Raw genomic sequence first — 25425 nt, 5'->3', positions numbered from 1 at the left:
TGTTTAAGATTCAATTAATCTGTGCATTATTCTTCATAACCAAGCAAAATAAAAAATTACTAACTAAAAGAAATAATGGTATGGAGCACAAAGTATAGCATTTGAATCAAGAATATAGTGATACAGAAGTAGAGTAAGATACAGAAAAAATATATAGAAAAAGCACACTGAAACTGTACTTCAATAAAGTACTTTTTGGAAAAGTTACTACCACTAGTCCTATCCATGTTCTCATTCAACTGCATTGGGTAGTGGGGGTGGCAATGTCACTGTGGACAAGGTCTGGGTGCTGTCCAGTAAAGGAAATTTTCACTGGTAGAGAACATGGTGGGGAATGTGACTGTATCTAACTGAAGATGGTGAAGCAGCAACCCTGAGGTGATGAAGGCAGACCCATCATTTGAAGTAGTGGTCACACATTCTGTAGCCCTCCACTGCAACCCTAAGGAGATCCTGAGACAGCTGGAAGGAGCTAAGCAGGATGGACGGAGGACCATAAGAGGGTCGCAGAATACTCACAGCAGGATGTAATCTTAGACCTAAATCGGTCACTGGTGACCTGGTAGATGTGAAGAGGTTAAGCAAGCTGTACAATTAACGGCACCGCACAACACACTAAAATAAATAAATAGATATATAAAAAAAGTCCAAATTTGACACAAAAACAATCACATTTGATGAACATACAAAACAAAGGAAGAACAACCCAAAGAGCCATTTCAACAGTTATGTCTTAGTTTTTGCACATTGATACATGAATGTTTTAAATAAAAGGCGATTACTGGCACAGCACTTTGTCTGTTATGACTGGCTTTGAAGAATTACGAGCTTTTTTCGTGATGGCTTGCAGCACAATGCTTCCTTCAGAATGCCATGAAAAGAATAAAGATTATGCTCTCCTCCTCTGCATTTATCACGCTTTGTAAAGAGTGATAAATGCAAAGATATGAATTACTCCAACCATATCTCAAATTCATTTCTGGTCTAGAGTGATCAGTATGTATGAGCAAGGTATGTAAGTATACTGTTTCATATCCACCTCCCACAGAGGTCTCACTTTGTAAAATGTCATAGCTTGTGGTCAGTTTTTCAGCTGCCTCAGCCAGCAAATCTCACTATCAATGACAAAGGTCTGACAAAGGTCTCTCCTGGAAATTTAAAACAACAAAGAATAGAATATCTGTAAAATTGTTGTGGTTAATTTGTACTGGATCAAATTTGGTTTGATCCAGTGGGACTATTTATTTGGAAAGGTTTGAAAGAATTAGATGCTGGTTGAGAGATGAAACACTAGTATAAAATTAATTGTAACGGCATTAATGGAAGAGAGAAAATAGTGTTTTCAGATTAATGATGAGGCAGAACCATAAAGCGCTTTGAGGGCTCAGATATAGAAAAGCGCTGTATAAGAACCAGTCCATTTACCATTTACCATATTATTGTTGATATGTGGAACTATCTAAATCCTCTGTCCAAAAGGTATCATTCAAAGAAATCATAGGACGTATCCAGAGGTTTGTACCTTGAAGTCAAATAATTATCACTTGTTAGTATTTTTGAAGACAACACCTGGAGGGACAGAAACATTTTATTTTACGGTACATCTATTTCATAAGTTTAGTTTTACAAATTAAGATTGAAAACATGAATAGGTAACCCCAAAACCATTCCCTTCTTCTGAATACTCAAATTTATTTTTATAGTTTCAGTAACTATATAAAATTGAGAAAACAAAATAAAAATATTAAATAGATTAAATCACAAAGCAACTATGGGTGCCTTTCAAAAAAAAAACAAAACTTTTTTTCCTGTGCCACGCGTGGACTCTGTGTAATATAATCGATTTTACTGAATACAGTCGAAACTAGGTGCTAATTGATAAAAATGGCAAACGTGGCAGTTTAACTAATGTAAAACATTTTAACATCCTAAAATATGCTCCACTTATTGACTGAGTACAAAACACAACGGGCTACAAGTGAGTGGTAATAAGAGGTATTAGTAAGGATACTTCAGTGTTCCCAAACTACTGCGTGGACGAGCGCGCATTCTCGCTATTAGGGATTGCGCGCTCGAGCCAGTTCGGCTCTGGAGCGTTCTTCCCCATTTCTTCGTCCCCCGTTGCACTCTGGGAAAGCTCGTGTATTTATCGCTTAGAAAAGATGGCAGGCGTGCAGCCGCCACCCCTCCGGAGTCTGGATGATTTCCTCCTGTGTTCGACCCGGTTCGCCACGCCAGATGTGCGTAACTTGGACCGCTGGAATAACCGCATCATTAACAACCTGCTTTACTACCAGAGCAATTATTTCCTGTGCGTGCTTGGCTTCCTGCTCATAGTGGGGTAGGTTTCGTTGTTCTGACGTGGTCAGCACCCCCATCTCACACTGACCATTCTCTCTCTCATTCTAGTAAGCAGCAAAGTTTATGAATTTGCAGGGTTGTGCTGAACTCCTTTTAGTGACTTGCATTTCAGCAACAGCCAAAACGAACAGGCTCCATGATCATGACATCGTCTCTTGGCCATACAGTTTCACACACGAGAGCGAGACACAGATTTGGAGTAATGAACATCTTAGTCAGATCTGCCAACCTCCATTTCTCGTGGGAATGGAAGAAGGCAGCTGATCTCAACGATCTGTTACAGCACGTTAAAGGAAATGCCACACAGTCCGAGAACTAACATATTTCCTTCCAGTTCTATCCTTAAACCCAAAATTTGAGGTTGTGCACCAAGAGTGTGTGTTGTTTTGTTTGTTTTTATAGAGTAGCAAATTGGGAACAAACAAGTTTTAGAGACCGGACAGTGAGCTCATAGGAAGGATGAAAAGCGTATTAGAAATAAACATCAAACCAAACAACCTCCACATTGGTTCAAGTTTAATTACTTTAATTGTGGACAGACCTCCTGCCTCCATAAACGTGCACTAGGAGAATCTTCTGGACCACACTGAACCAAAAGATTCAAATGCAAGTTGTAACTTTAAGGAGTGGCGCAGATGACTTGGAGGCATATCATCCAGTTTCAATTTGACTAATCAAGATCATCTTCTTATGTGACAAGTACATAAGGTGATGAAAGAAGTTTGTAGTAGTTTCTCTTCTGGCACAATATGGCTTGCTGGTATGCACCACAATTTAGATTATTTACACTGAATGTAAGAAAAGCACTGTTTGTGTTTTTGTTTTTTTTTCCTCAAGAAACTCAAATTACTTTCTTTAGGACATTGAATGCACACACTGTTCATCTGCTGTAGACAGTTTTTCAGACCCACGTTTTTGTTGAACTTTGAATTTAGTTTCCAACAGGACTGCTAACATATTCAATGAATTCATGTAGAGTTACTTTATATAGTACACTTAGTAATATCCAAAGTCTGTATATGACAATAACATAGAGAGTGAATCAGGACAACGTTCATTACAGTTAGTCCAAATAACAAAGGCAGACGACAGATCAGGGGTCTGTACCAGAAAGCAGGATCACTGACCAGTTTCTTGGTCTGAGTGAACGGGGTTTAAGCAGCTGATTTCTCAGTGACTGGCAGAACCAACAGAGAATCTCTCAGTAATACTTGTTTTTTCCTTATTAAGCATTAAGCTCCTAGGACCTGGCGTCCACATATGTGGACATCACATTTTGGGTTGTCTGGACCAAAATACTAAATTTTGCTCTACAAGGACCTGATATCCACTTACGAGGATATTATACTGCCACTGTTCTATCGAAATTTAAAACTAATTTCTTCATATGTGGATGTCATTTTTTTCAGAACCAAAAATCAGGTAAAAAAAAAAATCACGTAATTCTTTATTTTTACAGTCATCAGGTCCCAATCAGCCCAAATAGCAAAGAGAAATTGAAAATGCATGACATGAAAGAGTTCGGGTCTTTGGAGGTCAAGATGCTAGTCTCATTATGTATATCCATTACTTACAGTTATTCCTGTCTCCTCTCAGGTATTTCGAGCCCTTCCAGCTTTTCACTGGCATGACGGTGGTCACCTTGTTGTTCACTGGCTTTGTCTGGGCTGCAGAGAACCAAGCTCCTATTCGCCGTTTCCGTAGAAACCACCCAACAGTCTCTATGTTGGCCATTCTTGTGGCTAGCTACCTCTTCATATCAGTGCTGGGAGGAGTGGCCGTATTTCTGTTTGGGATAGCCTTCCCTATATTCAGTAAGACAGAAAAATACACACTAAATCGTATGCTGCAAATTTGACCAGATTATGAAAACAAAGTTTGGCTGTTTTGGGAACCTGTGAAGCAGGCATTCTTTTCACAAGTGCATGGGCTTGGTTTTGATAAATCAACATCTCTAAAGACTTTCCAAACCACTGCCATGTGATACATTGGTTTGCTTTATTAGCACTGGAGTCAACACTTGTGAGTTAGTCTGACCGATCAGTAAATTTGTCTTCATTGTTGTTTATCAAGTTGCTTTTTAAAAGACATTTCTGGAGTAGCCAGGCATTAAAGTCCTGATGCATGATGACCAGCTCTACCTACTGAGCCACAGCTAGGTGGTAGAGCAGATAGCATCATAGCCTGCATAACAGCCCCATCTTTACTTCTGTATATGGTGTTTGCCGATCAGTCTTGGTGTTGCAATGTAAAAAACGTTGATGTTTTGACTCTGTCTCTTGCTCATATTTAAATTGAGAGAAGTTATACATATACTGAGTTTTTGTACCTGTGCTTTGATACAAAATAGGATAAATGAGGAGTTGCAGGTGAGCATTCTGGATAAAAAAAAAAGAGAGATGAGACATTAAAAGGACACGTTGTAAATTAATGGTTATTCATTATTGGGTTGTACAATTCTCTCATTGCATTAAAGGGAAATAGTATGACGTGTAAAGGCTTCTTGCAGATGACAGCCTCACGTTTCTGTTGGATTCTCCTGAACCACTTATTGCTTTGTCCTTGGGTTTTCATAGCAATTATAACTCAGGCCATAGGTTTGTTTGTTAGGAAGTTAGTTTAAGTTCTAAAATCAAACTTATGAAATTATGCTGTGGGTAGAGCCATCATATTTTTGGGTTGTCGCTCTAGAAAAAGACTTAAAATTCTAGCCAGAACCACAAAGTTATCAACTTTTTTTGCACAAATTTGCAAAAAAGCAGCTTGTTTGGGGAAAACACAGATAAGGTTCAAACATAAATCGAAGCATGAAAAATTATAAATATTATTATAAAATAAAGGCCTTTATTATTAGGTAATGTGTTACAGATAAGAAAATAGCTGCCTGGTCATCCAAAGATAACATGATTGTTTTTTGGTGTCAATATGGACAGCTGCTGAATTTGAGCAGAAGCTAGAAGAAGGAAAGCAAATAGTTTGCAGAACTTGTTGAGGACTTATTGTGTGTCTGAATGCAGTGTGTGTGGGTCTTATTCAAACAAGAAGCAGAAAAGTTCTGTTGTACAGAAAGTCTTGTCTCTCTTCTTTCCAGTGGTTCTCATCCATGCATCAGTGAGGCTCCGCAGTCTGAAGAACAAGCTGGAAAACAAACTCGAAAGCATTGGTTTGAAGAGGACTCCAATGGGAATTCTTTTAGAGGCCTTGGGACAGGAGCAGGAGGCAGGATCCTAAACAGAATGAAGAAGATGATGGTGGACAATTGGGGGGAGAGATGAAGGTGAAGATGTAGGTGGGCGATAGCAGGGAGAGAAAACAGAGCATCACAACATTACCATAGCGAGAGAGGGGGAGTCAGCCAAAAAATGTCAAGTTGTGATTTGGTTTGTTAACTGATCAAAATCAGAAGTAACAGCATGACTGACAGGTGATAGTCTCAGAAGTCAACAGATATGAAGTCATTTCTGGTCTGTCTTTGCACTTTAAGCACATTGTTTTGCAAAGTCTGTCAATTCACTACATGTGAAGTGATGTAACCATGTATTTAGCTTTCTGTGGATGATATTTCCATAGAGCTTGATAAACTCTAAATATTTCTGGAAATTACTTAAAAAGAAAAACACATACACTCTCAAAGTGGCTTATTTATATCCGTCCAGTGTGTAATATCTAGAAAATTTATTTTTACATCAAAATATGTATTTTGAAAAGAAAAAAAAGAAAGAAACAAAACCATGATTTGTGGGTTTTATTCTGTTGTGAGATCTGATGCCACAATTTAATTTTGTCCTCTGCACTCTTCAAATCAACCGTCTGAACCAGAACAAAAACTGTGCTGCATCCTGTCTCACACTGAATACCAAGTAATCCTTTTTATTTCCATATCCTAAAGTATGACAAAGCTTATTCCTAAAAGCTGTCATATGAGATTATTAGCAGAATTCATGTTAAACCAGCCCAGCCTGTTTACTTTGAATAATGAATCTAACCGCCCAAGTATCAATCCAACCATGTTTTCCTCATACAATTACAAATCAATTGTATAATGTTAACTTCAAAAATGTCTTCAAATATATTTTTCCCTGATTTTTAGTACTCTACTGTTTTCAGTTATTTCTTTTCCCCGTTGACATAATAGTATTATTAGTACTAAAAACTAAAACATCTAGGTTGCACAGGCAAAAACCTCAACTTAAGGCTTCGCAGTGGAACTTGTGTATTCAATCAGCGACTTTAGAGTGGCTACTTCCATATTTTATGTCAATTCTTTGGTAGAGCTGAAGTGTAACGTCCAAATAAATCTGACTGTCCTGCCAATACGGGACATTAGAAGTCAAAATTACAAACTATCTATCAATCCATTTGTAACAAGGCAATAAATGTAGTGTAACCTATAAACATTATAGCATTTAAGCTAATATGGTTTTGTGGAAGCAGCAACAGAAATTGACTTTATAAGATGGATATTTTGTATTAATACAACAAGCAGAGCCAAAATCTTGAAACACCCTTGGTATTGTAGTAACCCAACCTGTATTAACCAAATTTTTTATAAGTCAGTTTCCTGTTTTTGGTGCTAAAAATGGGGTTGTGCTACAAGAAAATCTTGGTGTGATATGAAGAATGAGGTCAGGATAAATCTGATTGATTGTAGAAATCTTTGAGGACCAGTAAGTGCAGAATAGGTGTATGAAAGAAACAAATTAATATTTAAAAATAATTATTATATCTATTTTCTCAAGAAGAATAAGCTTTACTCACATAGCTCCCCATTACATTCCACATCTTCTTATCACTGGGATTGCCCAGTCTCTCAGTGCTGACAGCTGATTAAACCATTTCAGGAGGAGATCAGTAAAGTAAAATTTTCTTAGAATTTCTTAATAAAGTTTTGTTACCATAAATAAAATGCATTGCCTGCTTTAAGAGCATTTGTGGTAACAGTACACTTTTCTCCTAGCCACACTGATGTGTCTCAGCACAGACTGTCTGAAAATCTTCTTCACTATTTTTCTGGACTGTAGAGAAAATGTTGATAGACTTTAGTGATCTCGCTTGTGACTGAATATATTATTTTAATCCTATTTGTGACTTTTCTTCTGTTCATTTCAATGCAAGTTTGCAAATAATGCTTCAAAAAGGTTCCTCCAGTACTGTTCTCTTTAAACCAGTCATTATGAAGTAAACAATATAAGATTTTGTTTATGTGTGCACTTTTTAATGTTTAAAGAACTTGTTACCCTGTTGTATATGTGCCATTACAGATTTGAAAATCTCTGTTAGTACAGGTAAACACAGCAATCGTGATTCTTATAGATCCTGAACAAGTCATGCTTCTGCTAATCTTTTTTTTTAACCATCAGCCAAACCTCTTAATGGTTGGTCTGACCCTGCTTCACAACATAACTTTGGACACTTAAATCCGAGCTGCAAGAATGTAAATTGAAAGAAGTTTGTTGAATGACGATAAAAATGTAACAAATCCTGAAGTGTTGCCTTCAAATCAGCTTAATGTTTGAATTGTGTTTCTTGAACAATGTCCTGGAATGTTTATAGCATTTTTTTATAAATAAAAAAGAATGTCAAACTGCAGTTTGTGCTGATTTTCTAGTAAGCAATGCCAAAAATGGAATAAATTCAACTAAATTAATGTGCAAAAAAACATGATATAGAGATTTTCAAAGAACCTTTGGTTTGTCAGAATGATGTACCAAGTAAATATCTTACAGTAAAAGTATGACAGCGAACGCCAGACAGAGGTCACAGTCAACTAGTTGGCAGGTTAGAATACAGAAGAAATTATATCAATCTATCTTACTTCACCAAATGTTATAAAAAGAGGCAGATTTTAACCTAGGTCTGTCCTTACATTGTATCTGTGGCTTTAATGTGCTCGGCTGTGGTTATAGAGCTGACATGACACCCAGGGAAATCACTGTAGCAGTTGTGTGTTTTTGGCCTGTGAGCAGCATCTGAAGGTAGGGAGCCTCTACTATGAGGCACTTTGACATTGTATAGGTCAGGGGAAACTCCTTGTTTGCTGCAAGATGATGGAAAACAATGTGATTCACCTTAGAACAGACAGAGATTTATGATCTATATATTTTCTTACTTATGTAATTCTTATTTCTTTGTGCATTTCTGGTGACCCTTCTCGAGAGAGTGAGCACAACCTGAATGCTCAGTTTCAGGTCTGTTTCTTTGCGCTTGTTAACTTTACAGTGTTAATTCTAGACAAACACAGTGGAAATTTTTCGGTGTTAGGGATGTAGCCATATGATATGCTCTGCTGGTGATATTCAAAATATCATATTTAGAAATATGTTAGTAAAATTACTTATTAGTCCCTGTATTCTTATTTTGATTGCTGGGAGAAAGACACAAATCACGAGACCAGCAGCCTGTTCTTATATTTCACATTCACTAATAAATTATAGTAAACTGTTTGCGACAGACCGAAGTAACACGTCTTCAAAATCTGCCGTCAGCTTTGCGTGAACGGAGAGGAAACTTCACGGCCTGTATTATTGTTGTCGCAGGCATTACTTGGTGAGCAATATTTTGTTTATTTCTTTTAAAAGAAGTCCCCAGCTTAAGTAGGGAAATGCTAACACACACGCCAGTGGGTTTTTTTTTTCCTAGGGAGGGCTTATTACACGTCACCACGAGGGTGCTACTTTAAAAAGGTCCCACCCTCCAGGGCAGTTCTAGTGAACAGAAACATAAGCTGCGGTAGTGTAGGAGAGATCAACAAACACCCTGAGCACACACTAAACCTGACTGGTAAGACAGCATCTTTTATGCCCACACTTATTATCGATATATTAATTACTTTGATGTGCTTTTGTATATTATTTTGTGTCTGTATACTTCTGTGTGAGGGTGTGTTTGGGAGTCGCCAGTGGAGTCACAGCAGTATCCCGGTAATGCTGTATAATGTACGCTACTAACGTGCTTACACTGTTAGGCTCTCGTTGTGTTATGTTTCTTTTTGTAGGGTACAAATAAAATGCATGTGTATGTATAAACGGCTTCTCCGCGATAACACAGTTATCAGGATGTTCTGGATGATCGGGGATAAAAACACTGTGCAACCTGCTGCTCAGGCTCTCCGACTAGATTCCCGTCATATTTATAACCAAGCCTAATTTCAAGAGGCAATGTTACATAATACATGTAAAATGCAATCGTATTTTACAAAGTAAGATTTAACATTTGACATATACAAGAGCCAGCCGGACCAGTAAAGACACACATTAATCCAGTAGCAGAGAAACATTTTTCTGAATTATGATTACTTGATACTTGGTAATAGCCTAATACGCTTTAATTGATTCTTATGGTTATGATCATAAGATGAGAAGACTGATCAGATAACAACAACATTCCTCAATTCTAGCTTTTCATTCTTTTTCCGCTAATTGCTTTTTACATTACACAGAATTGTTTGATAAACTGAGAAGGGGCTAAAATGTTATGATTTAATATTGTTTTACCTGTTCATTTAAAATCCACTCACTTATGACCACAAATCAAAGTTAGCTACTGCTCTTCTGTGTGTAAGAGAGAGTACTGAATTCCTTTGCGTTCACACTTTTTTCACAGTTGTGGGCGCTAACAACTTTTCCGTAGGAAACCCTGAGTTTATTAATCATACTTCCCACAATGAGAAGTTTGCAGGGCTGTATTAGTTTGCCAGGTACCAAGTACAATGCCAGATGACTGTCTCAGTCAGGAGTTCTACACCACCTTCTCTAAACAGATCACCACAGAAGTAAAAGTAAACTCAATTCTTGGATGGAGTACATGGAGAGGGGTTTTCCAGGCAAACATTGGTAGTTACATCATGTGGCTGCAGTGAGTAACACAGGCGTTGTGTGCCAGGCAGGTGGTTACCAAAGACTTTCTAGAAGTAGGTCAAAGTTACTGAGAGCAGTGATACAGGCCAGCCCTGCCCTGTGCCTGCCTTATCTCCTCATACTAACTGTCAGAGCTCAACTGCTCTAAAGCAGGCTACACTGACAGTGGAAGATTACATTTGATAGCTGGAGTTAATATCAACATCATAATGGTGGGGGGTGTAGTACTAGCATCAATTATAGGCTAATCGAAGGGTAATTCTAGTGGTTAGAGCGTAGCAGTAAGAAAGTTCTAACTTTGTTACAGCTGTTAAAATGAATCAGACTTTGTGAAGTTGTAAATGGGACAGAAACTGTCTGGGCATCACAGTTTTGCAGGGCTTTGCACTCAAATTACAACACATTTTCATATGGAAGGGACTAAAATATATTTAATATATTTATTTGCAATGATTAAATAAGAAACAACATCTAAAATTTGCCAGATTGCCTTTTTCGGATTAGGCCCTGATCAATGGAGAATTGGTGTATTTTCCTATCTTCTTTACTTTCCCATTGAGCCACGATATAGAATAGAACCTAAAAGAGCTTCTTTTTGCTTCTTGCAGGAGAACCACGCAAAAGAAGAGACACCACAGCGGTGGTGACCAACATCAAGCTTTATAGTCTGCTTTTCTAAAACTACTGTCATCTGCCAAAACAATGCTGCACCTCAAGAAATACTTTACAGAAGGCCTTATCCAGATGGCCATCCTGCTGAGTCTCTGTGGCGTGAGGGTGGACGTGGAACTGGAGCCCTACCTGCCTTCCTCTTTGCATGACATGATCCTGGGTCCAACCTCAGCCCTCACCCAAACACAGTTCCACAACCTCCGCAATCACCTGGAGGAAGGCTTGCACCCCAAAAATGTAGAACTAGATGGGTTCTCCACAGCACAAAGGCTGCTGGGCTGGGTGCGCTCTTTGGACAGACTACACGTAAAAAAAGTTTTTCGTTTTAATCGTTATCTCTTTAGTCATCAATACTTTGCATTCCAATTATAAGTTCATGCAATTTTAAGGATTAAAGGAGCAGTTTAAAAGTATGCTTAGATATGATTATAGATAGAACTGTCATGTGAGTTTGTTCAGTAACAAGTTACAGCGGGCAGCAGATTTCGCTGACTTAGCACAAAAACCTGAAACATTTACCTCTTAAAATCCACCAGGTCACCACAGGAGTAGGCTTAAGTGTATTTTTACCCACACGTTAAACAAACATAGTTTCAGAAACTACAAGATCAGATCAAATCAGAGTGTTTTACACATATCTGATCTTCTATTGTAAGATTTCTGTTTGGGCATGCTATATAAAGAATTCTACATAAAGTAGTAGCGGTGCACCTAACTCTAATCCTATACAGCTTATTGTAGGACAGCAAAATGAATGCTTTTGGTAAGACTCCTGTGATCTTGTGAGAAAAGTTCATATAATTGTGAACCTTTCTCCACAGGTTCCACATGCAGAACTAGAGACATGGCTGGTCCAGCGGGAGCCAGAACCCCTCCCCATAAGATCTCCAGACCAGGCATCCTTGCTGGAAAGAACTCCTGCTGAAATAGAGAGAGAGTTGACTGCTCTGCCTGCGGAGCCACAAGCTGAACTTGAGGATGAAGAGGAGAAAGAGGATACAGAGGTACAGCAGTTTTATATGGAGTGATTTGCAACATTCAAATATAGGTTTTTCTTCTGTTTATTTTCATCTTCATGTGCCATGCTCCTCTAAAACCATTTTGACTTATGTCTGAACTAGGTTAAGTGCAAGTGTGTGCAAAGGTTTATTACATGTTCTCTGATAAAATCATCAATAAACAGTCCCATAAGAGAACACACAGCCTTTATACAGGGATGTCTATGCTGTAATAGTTAACACTAGGCCAAAGAGAATTAAGTTACAAGGGTTGACCTTTATCCTTGAGATAACAATGTGTTATCTAGAGGATAAAATCCTGTTCACATGCAGCTTTTACAGCTGTTTGTGAAATTGTTTCTTGACAATTGGCTCTGTCTGTTTAAAGCCTTTTCTAATTGGTATATTGGCACTCATAGGGCTGGGAGTAGGGAGAAATAGATGTGAACTGAGTGGAGATGATGAGTCAATAATTTTTTCTTGTGAAGAAAGAGAGCAGACCAAGAGAACATCTGTGTATAACACCTGCCAAGCTGCTGTGTTAAACGGCCCTGAAAGTTCCATTTTTGGTTCATGAAAGTGAAAGGATACCATATGCCCGATAACCACTGTCTTACACCTCAATATGCACTGAGGCGGAGGAAGAACGGAGTGAGCGTGCTTATATGTCCAATCCATTCAATAGTTTGATTTAAAACCACAAATGTCAAACCACAGGGGACCACCAAATCATTAGGTTGCACTGAAAATAAAAATGCTGCTTCTTGTCAAATATCAACAGATTTTTACAAGTCTGTAGGTCCACCCATATTATCACTGAAGTATCAGTGTAGATATGTTGGAATGAATAGAAACCGCTGGCCATTATTTACATATATACTATATGAACGAGTGATGTCGACTAAAGAGCTGTTTTTGTTTGTTGACTGTCACCCAAACTGAGCTTGATGTCATGAGAGAGAATGAGTCAGAGATTGATGAGTCACTAGGAAACCTCACCTCACCGCACATGACCTCACTAGGAAGCTGAAGTAATAAAATCAGTACAGTTGCAACACATGAAAGAATAAAAGCAAGAGCCTGCTGTTAGCTGTAGCTTTTCTTCTTTTCTTGTAGTACACTGTTTGAGTCTTTGGGGTCACGCACACTGCTCACTACTCTTTTAATGCCCACCGACTGGTTCAACTAATGGTACTAGATACTGAATAACTGCAAGTTGTACAGTTTGAGTTTTATTTATATTTTAATCTTAATTTATTCAGATATTTTCCTAGTGAATTTCCCCCTTGAGAATTTGTTGAAGCTTGAAGTTAGGGCCTGGCCTCATTGACAGGTGTGTAGACCCAGGCAGCTGCTGATTGGACTTCTCCAGTGTCTCTGTTGTTTTGGTACCTTTTGCTAATGGCAAACAATATAACTTGTTGTGTGATATAGACTCAGTTACTGAGGACTAAATGGAGGGATCTGAGTCTGTGCTTTGCACCCCTACAATTTATGGATGAAGCTTGCTAACTAAGCTTACTAGCGTTAACGGATAATTTAGTAGTTCAAATATAGTCACATCTTAAAAAAGAAAAAACAAACAAGCGGCTCTATAGGTCTGTGTGGTGCTCCACAGTGTGACTTGTTGAATCCATGTTGATAGTTTACTTCCAGTTCATATCTACAAATCCACTGGGGAAACAAGGCAGGTGAACTAAGGATGAATATCCCACATTGAAACAGAGCCATAAATAATAGTAGTAGTGTCAAAATGTTAACTTTAATTTTAGGTAAGCGAATGTGCTGATGAACAGTTCACTCCATGTTACTGCTTGCTGCTAGTTCCATTTAATAATGGCAACAGCTCTCACATGCCTGGTCAAGCTTTGACCAGAATTAAACACTCACATAACCTGTCTTAGTATCTGAGTACTGTAACAGTAAAAGGGCAACCACATCTCTCTCAGCTTACAGTGTTAAGGGTTTCTTGAAAAATACATAGAAAGATCACCATGAGTGTATGATTAAATAATCATCACTATAGACGGGGTTACACACACTAAATTATGACTAAACAAAACACTGTGACCGATGCCAACAAACAGAATGTACAGTATAAAAATAACCCACATGCTGGCCAGCATGTCCAGTCAGGACAAACACACACACACACACACACACACACACACACACACACACACACACACACACACACACACACACACACACACACACACACACAGCTATCCCCTCGTCATCAAAATGAAAACAAATATAATGTCAGCTATCAGAATCAACTAGCCAGCGTACACACAAACACAGTCACACTCATACAGAATGAAAGCCTTATTAGTGTCCTTCAGCCTTGTGACTGTCTGGCTTGTTTTGAAACCTGATCACTAACTTATTGCTTACTGACACACATCGGCATTACTCCGTTTTGCAATCCCTCCTGTTTACAGCAGCAGTTCAGACATTCACAAGCAATGAGCCGTCATGCTTGTAAACAAACGCACATTATTGCATGAGGTTTTAACTTGCACTTGTGGTAGGAAGTAAACAGGAGTAGCGAGCAGTGATGAAACTGATCATATAAATAAGTAAATAAATCAGTTACATTGCTATAGTCACAACTAAAACAATTTAGCAGTTATGATGAATGGAATGATATGGGCGCAAAATGAGACACTAAGCTGAACTCCTGTCATGCAGCAGCAATCTAGCTTTGATTTATATTCTGTATGTTGAAAGCCACATATTTGTCTCAGCTGACCAGCTGCTGGGGGTCTTGTGTTTGTCTCGAAAGTCCCCAACCAGGTCAGGAAGGTCGAAGATATTTTGAGCCAGTCTGTCTGTTTGTTGCCTGGTAAAACAGAAAATGCATCTGACAGATTTCAGTATGGAAATTACCCAGTATAACTGGCACACGTGTGAAACCTTTGGTGAGCAGTAGTTGCTGGATTTGTAATTGTAATTAAATAATGTATCTTTTATTAAATGTTACTGTTTGACTTTTGTGGTAAATTCTTACAAAATGTTTACCATCTTTGGAAATGAATATAAGTGGGCAACCAGGGAGATAGATATTCATTTAATGCAGGGGTGCGGAACTTCAGGCTTCAAGGGCCGATGTCCTGCAAGTTTGAGATGTATCCTTGATCCAGCACTGCGGATTTAAATGGCTAAATTACCTCCTCAACATGTCTTGAAGTTCTCCAGAGGACTGGTGATGAACTAATCATTTGATTCAGGTGTGTTGACCCCGGGTGACATCTAAAACCTGCAAGACTTCTGGCCCTTGAGGCCTGGAGTTCCCCACCCCTGGTTTAATGTACATTGTTTGCTAAACTGCTGGTTTGACTGTGAAAATAAATCTTGTTTTATATATATATCCCCTCAGCCTTTCCTCTCCTCTTTACCATCTGAACGATATTCCAATGTCACGGCTGTATGTCAGTGAATCAATGTCTTGTTTGCTCTTGGCATACAGATTGATGTCATCCATGTAGAGGAGGCTGCTGACAATTGCTCCATTCTGTAGTCAGTATCCATAGCCAGTCTTTATCTCACTGAGGGGGTTGAGGCCTATGCAGAGCATCTCCTTGGTAGATCTCACATGATAGTGACTTGAAGTTGGTTCGCCACATGAGTTCCTGATGAAACAACTGAAGGTCCTGATGTACAGTTCTAGGCTTTCCTGGATCCAGGTGTGGGGCATCTTGTAACCAATCCAGAAAGTGCACAATCTCTTGCTAACCATGATTAATAAACTACAGACACCACTATCCAGACCACCCCTGAAGGTCAGCTAAAATAAGCACCCATGTGGTTATTTTTTATTAGTCCTTTATTTATCCAGGTAAAATCTCATTGAGATTAAAAATCTCATTTCCAAGAGAGACCTGGCATCATGGTAACAAATGTCAAAATACATGTACTACATATGTATATAACATTAAAACAAATACAATATCCTGTACGAACATGTGAAAAATATACAATAACAGATCAAATTAAGAGCGATATTAAAAACAATCACATTGAGTAAAAGAGTTATTCTCTCGTTCTTCAAGATGGACTTAAACTCCCCCAAGGTAACCAGTTCTGATAATTTCAGTTCCTTCTGCAGATTATTCCAGGAAGCAGGGGCAGCATATTTAAAAGCCTTTTCCCCAATTCTGCTCTGATTTTTGGGACAATCAATTGTATGATATTGTGAAAATGAAGGCTGTATTGGTTGTGGTTTTTACGCATATAAACACATAAATAAGCAGGAATCAGCCCAAGAAGAGATTTATAGATAAAGATGTATCTGATTTCTTAGTCATCCAGCAAAGATTAACGATAGGTTAAACTCACTTTTTTTTTTTTTTTTTTTTAGACTTCCCTCCAGGAGTGTTTCAGGTTATTGGAGGAGACCTTCCCCTCCACAGAGGAACAATGGGTAGGTTGCCACCATAGTCTGTTCTCTTCTCATTTGTTTTTAATCCTTTCCTTACGTTTAACAGTGCTCAGAATTTCTTTTGGTTGCTTTGACCTCAGCTAAATGATGTTGTTGGTGGAATGGGGGACCTGGAGAGGCAGCCCTCAGACAGAGACTCTCTACTGTTCCCCACTGATAATCCCTCCATGGATTTTGAGCTCCATTGGCAGGATTTGCTAAATATCATGGAACCTGAGGTGACTAGGAGAAAAAAAATGAAAATATATTTACTAAATAGAGTGAGATAAAATTATGGGATAAAATTAAAAAATCAAGATACAGTAAATTTAGATACAATTCTCATTTCTGCCCTCCAGAACACAGACATGGACATGGCATCATCAGACCACAATCTAAGTTCAGGACCATCTGGAACCTTTCGAGGAAATGTGTCTGGAACAATGTCTAACTGCTGTGACAATCCTGTTACAGAAGCTGATCAGGAGACTCATTTGCAACATGGTAATTAATTTCATAATAAACCATAGCTGTTTATGTTATGTCTATGTTTCCACAGCTTTTAAAAATATCTTGGGACCTTTTTCAGTAGATGCTTAGAAAAAATAATTAGGACACTGAGCCCAACTTAACAAAATTTTGTCTGGGTTTTTAAAAATAATACAAAACACTGATCACTTTCATAGTCAAGATTACAGATAGGAATTTGTAAGTTCTAATAACTTTGGAAAACCCTTAAGAAAACTCTAGAGAAACTATATAAGATCCGGACATTTTCTAAATATATGGCATAATTTGCTTTTCTTGTTTACAGACAATTCTGTGAATGTTTGTTCCAAACCCACAACCTGTTGTAAATAATATATGTATATTTTTGCCACCATGCCCACACCATCTTTCCAGGTTTATTAGAGCCTCAATCTGAGTCTGTGCCAGTCCTGCTTCCATTAACCCCTACTGCAGAATTGGATGACCACAACTCAGCATTAAACACACGGGACACTATGAATAACATTAATGGACATCCCTTGAATAGTCCTCCAGACCAAACAGATCTGCTTGCAGAAGAACCTATAGAAGACTTCAGCATGGAACTAATGGAAGAAGATAACATTATCAGTTTTTTATCACAAGTTGATGTGGGTAGGATGGAACCAGAACATCGTCCTGGCATTGATGTTAACTTTCAATCTTCCAATTCCACCCTACCTTTAGATGGAAATGTTATGACCCAAGACCTTGTGGGGTCTCCTTCCAGTCACCTACTGGGGTATGAAGACAATGAAGATGATCTTCCTGTTCCACTTAGTGATCTTTTAGAGGATGCTGCCATTTTGGATGAAATTAGATTGTTGGACCAGGCTCTGGAGGAAGGATTCAGTCCTGAGATGGCAGCCAGATTGGAAGATGAAAGCTGCTTCAACCATGAACTAGCAGAACAGGAAATTGGCAGTGATGATGACCACTTAGGCTCTAAGATTGCAGTCATAGAAACTCATGGTCGACCATCAACACATCATCATGGCAATTCCACAGGTAGGCAATACCATAACTATTTTATTTACAAAATCTGTAACACTTACAGTTCAGTACAGTTCTTTGAAGAGCATGATAAATAAAAAAAAGTGCAGATAATGAAACTGTGAAACTTACTTTGATCTTACTTTTATCTTAATCTTCCTAGATTGTGAGGGTGAGCTAGATTCAGACTCCGGTCTATCCTTGGACTTCAGCCACAGCCTTGCTTCTCCATGTACTTCTGAGGCCTCCTCTTGTTCCTCTTCGTCAACGTCCTCTTCATTTTATGTCTCAGCTACGGGAAGTTCCTTCTCCAAAGATGATGATGAAGATTCTGAGGAAGACTTAGCTGGTTCAGATGTGGAAGCAGTAATGATGATAAAGCAGGAAGAGCTTGAAGAGGAAGACATGGGGGCAGTAGGAGGAGAGAATCATGAAAATAAGCTTGTTCCTGTCGACTATTCTGATCATAGTCTGTTTCATGGGTTTTCCTGGCTGGAGCATATTGGCCATGATCACACGTATAACATGCCCTCGTCCTCCGCCTGTTCTATCCCCCTCGGCAAGATGCCTACCAAACACGCTAAATCGACTCGACAACACGATAGTGTCAAACCTTACCCACAGTCCTTTTCTAGATCCATCTCAGAGAACAAAATTTGGAGTCAGGATGAGTGCCGTGCACGAACCCTGAAGATCCCTTTCTCCAATGAGCTAATTGTTAATCTGCCAGTGGAGGAGTTTAATAGCCTACTGTCCAATTACCAGCTCAGTGAGGAGCAACTTACCCTTATCAAGGACATACGACGTCGTGGTAAGAACAAGATAGCTGCCCAGAACTGCAGGAAGAGGAAACAAGATGTGCTGTTGGGCCTGGAGGACGATGTGTCCTCTTTAAGGCGGCACCGTTCACGTCTACTAAGAGAAAAACGGGAAACCCTAAGGAATCTGCAGGAAATTAGACGCCATATGGAAAGGCTATACAAGGAAGTATTTTCCAGGTTGACAAGGGAGGAAGGGAGTCCCATGGATGCTACAGAGTACATGCTTCATTTTAAACCTAATGGAAGAAACAGTAAAAAACAGAGTCAAAGGGACAAGAAGAAGTGAAGAGATATCAAAAATGTAAAGAGGTTCTTTAAAAGGAAGTGTGACCACAAAAATGAAGGTGGTAGGTTGGTGAGGAAGGAACCCAGGGTCATTTTTAAACAAATAGTCCTGAGTGTCCAAAACCTCAAAGAACCAAGCATGTTTCCCTAAGGGTCCTTACTTGTTGGCATGATTGATGGATTGGGAAAATGGAAGTTGAGCAGTAAATGGAAAAAGACTTGATTCTGGCTTGTGTTAAGCTTCAGGGCAATTTGAGTTTTTATTTAAGTGGGTAGCGAACCCGGGACCAGCATTCTAGAATGCTAGTTTAATGCCTAAGAATTTCTTATGCTTAAAAATATTGTGTTCAACAGCCAGTGTATAGAAAACGGATAGAAGGCCTGATCCTTGCTATCAGCTAATAGACCCCAAAAGTCGTTGACACTACACTGACTATGAGCCAGCGTACACGAGTTGTTTATAGTGATACAGGAAACCTGCACAGGGAAGACTTGGATTTGTGGGGCTCAAACCTGGGTATATTCAGTTCCTAGACTGCACTGTACCCACACAGTACCCTCAGGACAACATAGTTAATTTCCCAAAACTTGAAGACATAGGGTAGAATATTCAGATGTATATTTTCAGATCTAGGCACATTGGAAGCTTTGTGGTATTGCATATACCTTTTTTTTTTGGCTAAATAAGCTATATCAGTAGGTTGTAGCATTTCATAGGACATATCCAACAAAAAAAAGATTAAATATTAGCAACATCATGTGTCATGATTTAGAATTATATGTGAGAACAAATTCTGGTAGCAGCACTGTATATTGTTGATGTTTCAGGACTGTTGGTTCAGAATGTGTGTCAATTCGGATGGACTGCTATGTAAACAACCAGGAAAATGAACAGAGATTTGCTCAGTTGTTAACGCAACCAGATGGACATGCTGGCTGATACTATTGTCTAAAACACTGGGAAATACAACTATCATGGCAGGCGTTCAGTGCTTCACACAATGTAAAGAATCATTGTCTGTGATCCCTGTAAGTCAAAGAAATGCAGTAAGACAACTACATAATCAGAATCCTGTTTTTGAAATTGATTTTAAAAAAAGGGTGAAATTTCCAACCTGCATACAAGCCTTGTTTGTATTCTATTAATTCCCAATGTGCTTGCTGGTATTCAAGGACATGGGAACTTAACTTTTTGTAATATAAAAAACATGAAAAAATAAAAATAAAAGTTTTACTTTGCGCCTAGCAGTGTTGTGTTTCTGGCCATTGATGCTGAAATATTGAATTTGGAATATATAACCTGTATACGTTTCATTCTGTATTTTTTCCCCTGCTGTTACAGTTATATATGTCAGGCAACTATTAAGGAAAAAAAATTGCTGAGAGGATGCAATCTTGCATTACAGCTAGTGCGCCCCAAAATCAAACACTTAAAATGGAAGGATAATGCAATAATGGTGAGGATGGCTGACATTATGCTAGCAATATTAATAAACACCATTTCATTGAAAGCTCTTAGTGGAAACTATCTTTTAAATTCTGCAGAACAATGCAATGTCATGTTATCACTACTGAATTTTATCCAAGCAGACTAAAGAATCCGTGCACTCTCAGAGGTGGCATCATCTGCTGTTATAACTTGTCCTTCTACATTTTTCTAGTTTTGAGTTTAAGGTTCTCTGAGTGAGAGACTATCTCTCCACTCCGTGCATATGGAATATGTAATAGAGTGGAGAGATAGTCTTGATATGATAGAGAAAATGCTCCACACAGAAAGGCTCCAGATCACCACACCGTTCAAACCAAAGTTTCTTGCTGATAAACAGTTGTTTATCAATTTATTTATGAGCACATTTGAACAACAACACAAGTTGACTAAAGTGCTGTACAAACTAAAAAAAAAACAAAAAACAAAAAACTATAAATGAATATAGAAAAATAGAAAACAAGACTCAAAAGCCAAACAGCTCAGTCACAATTAAAAGCTAGGGAGTAAACATGTTTTAAAAATGTTGAGTGTTAGAGCAGTCATAATTTGAAAAGGCAGACAGCTGGCTACTGCTAAATTTACACAAATTGCGCCAAATGAATATATAGGAAGTGGACTGATTTATTGGTTATGCTGAAAATATAGCCTTTGCCAGATGTATCCTTTTTGGTTCTAGTACCGGTATATTAATAGTATATTCACAATGATATGTAACAATAAGGATAGAGTTTGTAAGAAATGTGTATTGACCCTAAACAATTAGTAGCACAAAGGTATAGAACAGGTTTTATTCCAAATTCAAACTTAGAAACACAGTGTAAAATCTAAATACTACATGATATCCTGATGTTTTCCATCAGTAAGCAGTGGCAATCCTTAGTGAAACTTGTGGATCTAACATTGCTGGACTCAGACACTGTGAATGGGCGAATGTAAACTGTTTATCAGAGAAACAGTGTGACTTTTAGAACACTTGAACTTCAAGCTAATCGGTGTACATGTACTGTTACTGTTTTCTGATTTAAATAAAAAAAAAATATCTTTAAGCATAGTGGAATTAATGGTGACGAAGGGCTTTCAATTTCACTTTGGTGGCCTCAGAATCTCATCTCTGCTTTTCGCAGATGATGTGGTTCTGCTGGCTTCATCGGGTGATGGCCTCCAGCTCTCACTGGAACGGTTCGCAGCGGGAATGAGGATCAGCACCTCCAAATCTGAGGCCATGGTTCTCAGCCGGAAAAGGGTGGAGTGCCCACTCCGGGTCGGGGATGAGTTCCTGCCCCAAGTGGGGAGTATCTCGGGGTCTTGTTTGCAAGTGATGGGAGAAGGGAGCTGGAGAGCGACAGACGGATTGGTGCTGGAGTTGCAGTGATGCCGACGCTGCACGGGTCCGTTGTGGTGAAGAGAGAGCTGAGTGTAAAAGCGAAGCTCTCAATTTACTGGTCGATCTACATCCCTACCCTTACCTATGGCCAAGAGCTGTGGGTAGTGACCGAAAGAACGAGATCGCGGATACAAGCAGCGGAAATGAGCTTCCTCCGAAGGGTGGCTGGCCTCTCCCTTAGAGATAGGGTGAGAAGTTCAGCCATCCGGGAGGGGCTCAGAGTAGAGTCGCTGCTCCTCCACATCGAAAGGAGCCAGCTGAGGTGGTTCAGGCATTTCACAAGGATGCCTCCTGGGTGAGGTGTTCCGGGCACGTCCCACCGGGAGGAGGCCCTGGGGCAGACCCAGGACACGCTGGAGAGATTATATCTCTCGACTGGCCTGGGAACGCCTGGATAAGCTAGAGGAGGTAGCTGGGGAGGATGTGGTCTGGGCTTCTCTGCTTAGGCTGCTGCCCCCACGACCGGCCCCGGATGAAGCGGAAGAAGATGGATGGATGGAATTAATTTTTAAAGAATCTTTTTTCCCAAAAGTGAAATATTGTTCCTTTCGTCACAATGCATTAAGTACATGTCTGGAATAATTTTAATCTGTCTGCTCTTTGTTCCATGCATGTGACCTCTAAGACATTATAAACAGATGATAAAATTCTGATGATCTAATGTCATTCATCTCAATTATTTCAACAACAAGCGTGAAAAAGAAGCTTTACAAGACAGTTGTGAAACTTGCTATAAGGTATCGTTTGGTGCCGGTCAAAATAAAAAGACAGGAAGCAGAGCTGGAGAGTGGATGCTAGGGTTTTCATTGTTAGATACCCGGATGGACAGGATTAGAATTGAGTATGTCAGAGGGTTGAGTGGCTTGGACACATGTAGAAAAGGAATAGTGAATATATTCAACAAATTATGTTGAATATGAAGCTGCCAGACAGAGGAAAACCACACAGAAGATTTAATATGTGTTGAAGGACATGCAGATGCTACATCGACATAGGATGCTACGGCTAGGGTGAGATGGAGGTAGAAGATCTATTGTGGCAACCCCTGAGTATTCGGCCATTAGAAGTAGTTCAACAAATGTGGTTGGTTAAACTCTGTATTTAGGCGTTGAAGGCTAGGTGCAGATAAGCTGTTGCTTTGGCCTACACCCTGCCTGAAAGGCTTTTTTTTTTTTTTTTTTTTAAACCTTTTTGTTTTGTTATGGCAGACAGACACATCCCTATCTTAGATTATACAGAATCTAGAATCTTAATCTGCACTTAACAACTCAGGATATTTATTTCAGCATCTCCACTACTTTTCTTATTCTGCATCTGCTAATACTGAGAAAAGTGGCTACTAGAAAAGAACACATTTTAAGTGTCTTGGTTGGTAACTGTATGGAGATTCTGCTTTTGCAGTTTTTCTGGTCAGAGTAATACATCTTTGTGTGCACCTTTAAAAAGTAATTGAGAGTCCAAAGCCCAAAATAATTAGAAAACAAAAACCTTTTATTTTTTTCAAAACAGCTAAAAGTAGATCAGCCATGATGCCAACATAGCAAAGGAAAATGAACATGCAACAAGACAACACAAGCTAATCCACTAAAAACAAACAAAAACACAACAACAAAAGTTTGACACAAGATGAGAAAACCTAAGTAGCAGACCTGGGTGCAAATAGTTCAGTTCCTTCCAGTCAGTGGTGAAGTAGTCAGGATGCAGGACGTGTCAGGACTTCACAGTAAAAACTTAAACCAGACTAGTTTAGCCTCTTGTGTTTGATTTAAAAGGCAAGAAACTGTTGCAACCTTTACCCAGTCTGTGTATGCATGAAGTACTCTTGTACGGCTTCCATATGTGACAGTCAGGGCTAAGGCTAATAAAAGGAGCGAAAAACAAAACAGGCACAGCAAAACGCCACCTGAAGTATGAACCGTTTTGAACCAGCTTACCCAGATATGCCAGCTACTGTTCTAACTTTAATACAGTATACATACATGTACACAACCGGGCTACATTCAACACAGAACACTTGACAAGTATTTTTAAACTGATTCTGCTCAGCATGCTAAAGTTTTAAAGATACATCCTAATTTATTCACCAAAATAAGTGTCAAGCAAAGAATGTGAAAGAATACTGTATGTTAAGTGTTGCCCGGGCAGTGCAAGCTCAAATAATACAGCCTACAAAACACAGGTAAATGTGTGTGAAGATATAAAAACAAATTAGTGGAAATAAAGATCATCTGACAAACTTTCAGCCATCTGCCACAGCAGTGAAACCCACTTGTTTGTTATCAAGTCAGAAGACACCGCCACCTACCAGCCAAAGTGGCAGCAAACTTAACAAGCTGCCTTTATAGTTCAGCAGTTCATATGGCCGTTTTCCTGTTCTTTCCAAGACTACAGAAGCAGCTGACCTTCAGTGGACTTAGTTCACTTAAATGTTTTGCCCAATCAGAACAGCTTCTTAGGAGAGCTCAAGATGTGAGTTTTTTCAACTTAGGCCCCTTCCAGACATGCACTTTTTTCCTGAAAAAAAAAAAAAAATCCTATCTATTACCAGACTGAGACTAACAGGGCACAGGTCTGAAGATCACATGAATAGATGGGACCAAAATGTCCCCCCATGTCTCAGTCTCTTTCGCCTTTTACAAATTCAGAAGAAAGATCCGACTCACCAAGTGTGCGCAGCAGAGGTTACATGTTCCAACCCTGGCAGCACTTCAAGTCTATGCACATTGTCAAAAAACATGAAGTCTTAGCATACAAGACACAAGGCTCTTGGAAACTGTATGTATCAGTGACCCATGTTTTAGTAACAATGTAACAACTTTGACAGAATGTATCTGAAAGGGGCTTTAGTATCACTAAAATAGTTTTGAGTACAGACAGAGTGGAGAGAGTAACTTTCAGGAAACACTGCATACAATGTTCACAAGCAGCTCGTTTAAAATAATAACCACACCAGACAGTACTAGGTAACCAAACAACCAAGTATAACATGGTAATACTGGCTGCAGTTTGGGACTCAAAACCAGCGACTAACAGCAGGTAACATACTCCACTCTTCACATTTAACACAACCTTTACCACTTGAAATGTCTGTAAACTAGCGGCTAACAAGAGCCTGTTTATCCCAACACATAGCTTATAACATGAAGCTACTGTCATAGTAGTTGAGTGTCAAAATGTCCAACTATACTGCATTTTTTTTGGTGAAAATACATTGACTGGTATTAAATCCACATCTCAGAATAGTGGAAATTCCCTGGTCCACTTGTACTGTGACATCCGTAGCTGCCACGCTGGCTGGTAGGATGATTAAGGCCCCTCATGTAGTCTAACCTATCACTATGAACAGTCAATGATGCATGAGATTAAAATGACCACATCAACAATAATGAGAAAATGGGTGGCACAAAGAACAGACACTGAAAGGACATTGTTTGTCCATTCTTTCACTCCTCACTTCATCCCCATTCAAAAGAATTTCCCACCTTTGTATCCTGACAAAGCAGGAAGTAAACTTTGTCCTGTCTGTCACAATTTGTGATCTTCTTTTACAACCTCCCCCCCTCTTCTTTTTCCCCTCCTCCCCCCTCTTCAAACAGATATCTGAAATAAGGAACA

At 39.1% G+C, this 25425-nt stretch overlaps 2 protein-coding genes across 3 annotated transcripts; both read left to right on the top strand.

Annotated features, from left to right (window-relative positions):
- The first annotated feature begins 2138 nt into the window (after positions 1-2138).
- praf2 (PRA1 domain family, member 2) lies at positions 2139-7950 on the top strand. The gene is made up of 3 exons (XM_080905779.1): positions 2139-2341; positions 3958-4175; positions 5453-7950. Exons 1-3 carry the CDS (start codon positions 2163-2165, stop codon positions 5590-5592), a joined length of 537 nt encoding a protein of 178 aa, XP_080761905.1. The 5' UTR covers positions 2139-2162; the 3' UTR covers positions 5593-7950.
- A 1098-nt stretch (positions 7951-9048) lies between these two features.
- On the top strand, positions 9049-24189 carry nfe2l1a (nfe2 like bZIP transcription factor 1a). 2 transcript variants are annotated; one of them, XM_080905559.1, is made up of 8 exons: positions 9049-9141; positions 10826-11195; positions 11711-11893; positions 16251-16313; positions 16412-16549; positions 16670-16814; positions 17526-17846; positions 17995-24189. In XM_080905559.1, the coding sequence occupies exons 2-8, from the start codon at positions 10920-10922 to the stop codon at positions 18936-18938; spliced, it is 2070 nt and encodes a 689-aa protein (XP_080761685.1). In that variant the 5' UTR covers positions 9049-9141; positions 10826-10919; the 3' UTR covers positions 18939-24189. The 2 variants fall into 2 exon arrangements, with proteins under 2 accessions (XP_080761685.1, XP_080761684.1); XM_080905558.1 differs by having other exon boundaries at positions 17214-17846.
- The last annotated feature ends 1236 nt before the right edge of the window (positions 24190-25425 follow it).

Source organism: Rhamphochromis sp. 'chilingali' (genome assembly GCF_963969265.1).
Source record: "Rhamphochromis sp. 'chilingali' genome assembly, chromosome: 15".
NCBI lineage: Eukaryota > Metazoa > Chordata > Actinopteri > Cichliformes > Cichlidae > Rhamphochromis > Rhamphochromis sp. 'chilingali'.
Note: the sequence above shows the minus strand (reverse complement) of the source record. Positions and strands in the feature narration are given on the sequence as shown.

Excerpts from the sequence above, each read along its gene's own strand:
- praf2 (XM_080905779.1), top strand. The coding sequence starts at position 2,163 with ATGGCAGGCGTGCAGCCGCCACCCCTCCGGAGTCTGGATGATTTCCTC. Across the intron at positions 2,342-3,957 it reads GGCTTCCTGCTCATAGTGGG|GTATTTCGAGCCCTTCCAGC; the intron begins GTAGGTTTCGTT and ends GTCTCCTCTCAG. Across the intron at positions 4,176-5,452 it reads GATAGCCTTCCCTATATTCA|TGGTTCTCATCCATGCATCA; the intron begins GTAAGACAGAAA and ends TCTTCTTTCCAG.
- nfe2l1a (XM_080905558.1), top strand. The coding sequence starts at position 10,920 with ATGCTGCACCTCAAGAAATACTTTACAGAAGGCCTTATCCAGATGGCC. Across the intron at positions 16,815-17,213 it reads GGAGACTCATTTGCAACATG|GTTTATTAGAGCCTCAATCT; the intron begins GTAATTAATTTC and ends CCATCTTTCCAG. Across the intron at positions 17,847-17,994 it reads TCATCATGGCAATTCCACAG|ATTGTGAGGGTGAGCTAGAT; the intron begins GTAGGCAATACC and ends TAATCTTCCTAG.